Source organism: Schistocerca nitens, unplaced genomic scaffold, assembly GCF_023898315.1.
Source record: "Schistocerca nitens isolate TAMUIC-IGC-003100 unplaced genomic scaffold, iqSchNite1.1 HiC_scaffold_509, whole genome shotgun sequence".
Lineage (NCBI taxonomy): Eukaryota > Metazoa > Arthropoda > Insecta > Orthoptera > Acrididae > Schistocerca > Schistocerca nitens.
In genome coordinates, this window is record NW_026046042.1 from 487,654 (window position 1) to 493,660 (window position 6,007).

At 51.6% G+C, this 6,007-nt stretch overlaps 1 protein-coding gene across 1 annotated transcript; it reads left to right on the forward strand.

Annotated features, from left to right (window-relative positions):
• Window positions 1-1,253: 1,253 nt before the first annotated feature.
• LOC126232430 (proteoglycan 4-like) lies at window positions 1,254-2,921 on the forward strand. The gene has a single exon (XM_049942688.1). The coding sequence runs from the start codon at window positions 1,254-1,256 to the stop codon at window positions 2,919-2,921; it is 1,668 nt and encodes a 555-aa protein (XP_049798645.1).
• Window positions 2,922-6,007: the final 3,086 nt, after the last annotated feature.

The window sequence follows — 6,007 nt, forward strand, 5'->3', positions numbered from 1 at the left end:
GGGCTTCGTGATGCCCTGGATGTTGTCGCGCAACACCTTGCGGTGCCGCTTGGCGCCACCCTTGCCCAGCCCCTTTCCTCCCTTGCCGCGGCCTGTCATTCTTCTTCCTTCCTCCTCCTCAAGCAAGCAAGCGAAAAAACACAAGCGCCAGCTCCTCACCCGGCGCTAGCGAGTCGGCTACGGTGCGAGCTCTCTGCCGCCGCCCCCCTATATAGACTCTGGCCCGCCCTCCCCCCACCACGCGCACCGAGGGCATATAAGCGCGGCGCGGGGCCGCGCGGGCCCGGGCGAGATTCCGAGGTGGGACTGCGAAGCGGACGGACGTGCGTTTACCTGTGCTCCGCGCCGCTATTGTGCTCTCAGCCCTGGAATTTCCCACCGCGCGCTCTCGCAGCCTTTGTCTGGAGATCGCCTCCCTGCTTGCTTCTCGTGTGCTTGGTCGTCGCCTTGCGTGCTCGCTCTATAGCGGCGTGTTTTGCCGTATCGTCGGGGTTAGCGGGCCGCGCTGTGTTCTGGTTTTCCGGACGTGGTCGAGTGTGCGTTGTCTGTAAAAGCAAATTGTCGTTTCTAGAAAAGCAAAAGTCGTGTTGCACACTCAGGACCGGGGACGGAATTCTGGACCACTTGAGCGCTCGTTCTGACATGGGGTAGATCGAGAAGAGAGAAGAACATCGCGCCTCAAGTAGGCGACTATAAATCGGCGTTATTGTTCGAGAATTTCTGTGCCATAGGTGTTAGGGAAGCTGCAGTCCAGGGACCCGCCGAGCCACATAGTCTAACAGACTGACTGTGAGGCCCTTGGTGGTATCCCGCGCCTGCTAGGTGTAGGGAAAGTTCACTGGCACGGAAATTGTCGAAATATAGGACAAATTCTGTAAACCGCTTCATTTCGCAGTTGCCCCACGATGGGGCACCCACAAGATCAAAATCCAAGCGGCGACTCACACAGTGTGGACCCGACAACTATCACGACTTCATCGCCATCTCATTCATCATCCATGGACCATCCACCCCCATCACCATCTTCAGTCACTAGTTCGGATTCTGACAATCTAGTCATTGCCACCGATAGTGACACCAGCTCCGTTTCCTCATCGGGCGAGGTGCGTCTGCGGCGAAGCGGGAGGCTGCTTCAAAAACAGGAAAAATCTGGGCAGCCCCTGCAACCCGTTATTGCGGAGGAAAACTCCAAACATGTCGATACAGCAGAACAGGTAAATCCTGTACTGCCACAACAGTGCAAGGGCGCGGAAATGGAAATCACGAAACCCGACCGCCCCCAAAAACAAAAACAAATAATAGATATCAGTGCGAACGCCGCACCAACGCCAAATGCCACCCAGATGACGCCAGAGGGCGTTAACAGGGGACAAGAGAAAGTAAGTCAAGCAACTCCCCAAACGCAAGGAGGACCCGCACATAACAGAAATCAAAAACCAAACAGAGGACGAAGGGTTCCCCCTATCACTGTCTTCGAAACTAGAGGGTACACGACCTTGATAGGGCAAATCCAGGGGAAACTAACGGGTGCCCTCAGTACCACGTACAAGGGCGATAGCATCGTCTATCAGGCTACAAACCCGGAGGATTTCCAGTACCTGAAACAGGAATTCAGGAAACGAAATCTGGAATTCTTTACTTACAACGACGACCCGAAGAGTACACTGAAGGTCGTCGTTAAAAGACTGACGCCCTACTGGACTCCAGAGGACGTCAAGAATGCACTTATCGAGAAGGGCTTTCCGGTACAGGGCGTCTTCCAAATGTCTAAGCCGCAGACTGAAACCGATGACTCTGGAAATATAGTTTCAGCGCCAAGAAGAAAAACGCCAAATTTCCAGGTCAATCTACTAAACACGGCGGAGGCAAGAAAAATATTTAAAGTAGAAAGACTATTACACATGAAAGTGACCGTAGAGTTATATCAAAAGCCAAGCGGGCCCACACAATGTTATCTATGTCAGAGATTTCGTCATGGGGCAACCCAATGTGAACTCGCCCCCAGGTGCGTTAAATGTGCAGGTCCGCATCTTTCTGGCGCCTGCACGAAGAAAAGAGAAGAACCGGCCATATGTGCCAACTGTAGGGGCAACCATCCAGCCTCCTTCAGGGGCTGCCCAGTAAGATTGAAGATCGTCCAGGCGTGGGATCGCCAGCGAGCATCAGCTCCCGGAAGGCAGGAACCACTTCCTAGGGCACCACCAAGAAACTCCAACCCCCCTCCAGCACCACCCACGGAAGAAATAAACCCCCCACCATCCCCAACACCTACTAGAGCAGAAACAAGAAGCCCTCCCAACCCTGCCCAACCCCAACAGAGTACACAAATACCCACTCCACAACATCAACCGCTCCAGGAAGAAAGCCCTACCGGCAATAGAACCTTAGCCGAGGTTGTGAAAACTGGGCGCACTCCTCCCCCCCCAAATACCCCTAAATCAAAGAATCAACGATTGCCCCCCAAGGCAACTCTGCCTATAAAAAGAACACCTCCACAGGTCGTCTCTCCCCCACAAACCACACCCCTCCCCACCCCAACCCAACCTGAAACAGAGAGGGCAGCGAAAACACCACTGCCTTCAACATCAAAGGCCACAAATGTACAAACACCAAGGGTCATTCCAGCCCAAGTCATACCCGCCGAGCTAGGCCAAGCCACAGCTGCACCAGCAGATACCAATAACACAACCAACATCGTCAGTGGCCAGACCACTGCACAGGAAAGTTCTGTTCAGGTCGAACAGGAACAGCCACTTCAGTTCCTTTCAAAGATTTGGGCACTCATTAAATCCCTCATTTCACCTGCTATCCTTGAAGGCATAACTCAGCTATGTACCAAAATAGCAACAGCCCCAGACATAATCACTACAATCACAATACTTGCCACCAACATCTTACCACTGCTCTCCAATGGCAAATGAAGATGAGAAGCAGCACATCACCATCGCCATCTGGAACGCAGATGGCATCTACCATGACAGGCTTGAACTAGAGATGTTCTTAGACGATCATGGAATCGATGTAGCTCTCCTCAGTGAGACACATCTAACCCCAGATGACACCTTTCAGGTCCGCAACTACCATCTTATTAGGACGGACCGTCCCAACAGGCAAGGTGGCGGTACAGGTATCCTAATAAAACGGCGCATATGCCATCGCCAGGTACCTGTACCAAGACTCATCAACACGGAGGCAACAGCGGTAGAAGTTGTTCTCAACAACCGCCCCACACACCTGGTGGCAGTATACCATCCTCCAAGCACAACACTATTTCCCCACGACCTGGACGGTCTTCTGAACGGCAGTCATAATACAATAATAGGAGGGGACCTGAACGCCAAGCACAGGGCATGGGGTTGCCGCACCACGAACACCAGTGGGAACCGGCTACTAAGATATCTGGATAATCACCCGGCAGTACAGGTCGTCTCTCCAGACGAGCCCACCCACGTCCCATATGATTCAAGGTGTCGACCAGACATACTGGACATATTTCTGCTAAAAAATATCAATCTTGCAACCACCACAGAAGTGGTCAACAGCCTAAACTCCGACCACAGCCCTGTGGTACTCAGATTTGAGGAAGACCAGGAAGTACCCAACAACAGAGTACACACAACACTGTACACAGACTGGGAAAGATATAAGCAGCTGATCGCCTCACACATCCCAGATCATGCACCACATATGCCAACGCATGTGGAAATAGATCAAGCAATTGAAGAATTCACCAACATTATCAAGGTGTGTGGAAAGGCTGCCACCACCAAAATCACTCACAACAATGGGAGATCCAACCTACCCCCAGATCTAGCACAATTAATTGCGGATAAAAACCGCACGCGCAAAAGATGGCAGACCTACCGAGACCCCCAGGACAGGAGACGCATGAATCAAATGGCTAATGAAATTCAGACCAGGCTGAAACTCCTGAGATGTTCCAGGTGGGAACAAAGTCTACAGGCGGCTGAAAGCAACCCTGAAAAGTTCTGGGGGATAATAAAAACTAGGCGGCAACCCCACAAAGCCAACAGACCACTACACGGGCAGAACGGCTTGGTATACACTCCAGAGGACAAAGCGACTGCCATGTCAAACACCCTCGAGCTCCAATTCCAGGAGAATGTCGTAGAGGACGACGAGGACGAAGCAGATGCCCTGGAGCATCGAGTAGAACGACACCTCCATCGCAGACTCCGCGCTAGGTCTGACACGACCTTCGAACTGACCAGCGAGCGTGTAGTTGCAGCTATCATCAGGCGAATCGGTACCACAAAAGCCCCTGGTCCTGACAACATCAAACCACCCTTCCTTAAGGCCCTCCCCCAACCAGCAATCTCCCATCTCACCGCCATCCTAAATAATTGTCTTACAGCACAATATTTCCCTTCAACCTGGAAGGTTGCTAAAGTAATTTCAATCCCAAAACCAAATAAAGATCACCTATTCCCCCAAAACTATCGACCTATCTCCCTGCTCAACCACCTGTCTAAGTTACTTGAAATCCTCATCCAAAACTCCCTGCTACAGTTCCTATCCGCCAACAATATCCTTATCCCCGAACAATTTGGATTTCGTGCTGGTCATAGCACAACACAACAAGCCATTCGTCTGGTGGAGCACATCTGCACAGAGAAGAGCCAGGGTAATAGCACAGCTGCCATTTTCCTGGACATTGAAAAAGCGTTCGACCGGGTTTGGCATGGCGGTCTGCTATACAAGCTATCGAAGATGAATTGCCCACTTCACCTGCTTAAAATAGTACATTCATTCCTGGTAGAAAGGAAATTTTACTCTACAGTAGATGGAGCAAACAGCGATCTAAAACAAATAGAAGCAGGTGTCCCACAGGGATCTGTGCTTGGCCCCCTCCTATATCTACTATACACAAACGATCTGCCAAACGAGCCGGGCGGTAACATTGCCCTGTATGCAGATGACACTGCATTATACCACAGTGGCAGAAACATCAACTATCTAGCCTACCGCCTACAACGCCACCTAGACAAAGTGGTGCAACCTGTGGAAAATAAAAATCAATGCGGACAAATGCCAGACAATCTTATTCAGCCACAAAATCAAACGCCCCATAGTGAACATCACCCACAACGACCAGGTACTACCCTGGAAAGAGGTAGTCACCTACCTAGGGCTAAAGCTGGATAAGAATCTAACATTCACCCACCACATCAGAGAGGCTAGAAACAAGGGCTCCGCCCGGCTCTATCAATTATATCCACTCCTAAAAGGCAGGGGACTCACAGCACCTGCCAAACTCAGAATTTGGAAAACCATCATCCTACCAGCCATGCTCTATGCATCAGAAGCGTGGAGCATGGCAGCAGACACCAACCTCAAACAGCTGGAAATTATCCAAAACAAGACCTTCCGAATCGTTGCAGACGCTCCGTGGTTCTTGAGCAATGAGGAGATTAGAGCAATGTTAGGACAGCCCTCATTCTATCACCTCATAAAACAAAAATCACTAAAATTCTACGAATCATCAAATGCATCACCACACCAACTCATCAACTCTCTGGGAAGGGATGATAACCCTGACCAGAGAGCACCAATCACCACCATCCATCGCCAATTCAGGCGATAGTAATATGCTCTCATATACAAACACAAAGTTGCATCATCATTGCCGCCACCTCCACTAACATCATCCACCCAGGGGAAAACCGACCCCTAGCCAATACCGTAAAACCCCCGAATTCGCACCATCAAGGAACATTTCGGAAGACAGAGCGTCTTCAAGGGCGCTGGTTCTTCAAGCACATCATGGGTGTAGACCCAGCCATTTCATGTCGGTCGCGGGCCCGTTGTCAAGGCAGCACCGGACGCTTCGTGTACCGCACGCACCTCCACGCCGCTCTTCCGCTATGGCCCGCACAAAGCAAACGGCCCGCAAGTCCACCGGCGGAAAGGCGCCGCGCAAACAGCTCGCCACCAAGGCGGCGAGGAAGAGCGCGCCCGCCACCGGCGGCGTCAAGAAGCCCCACCG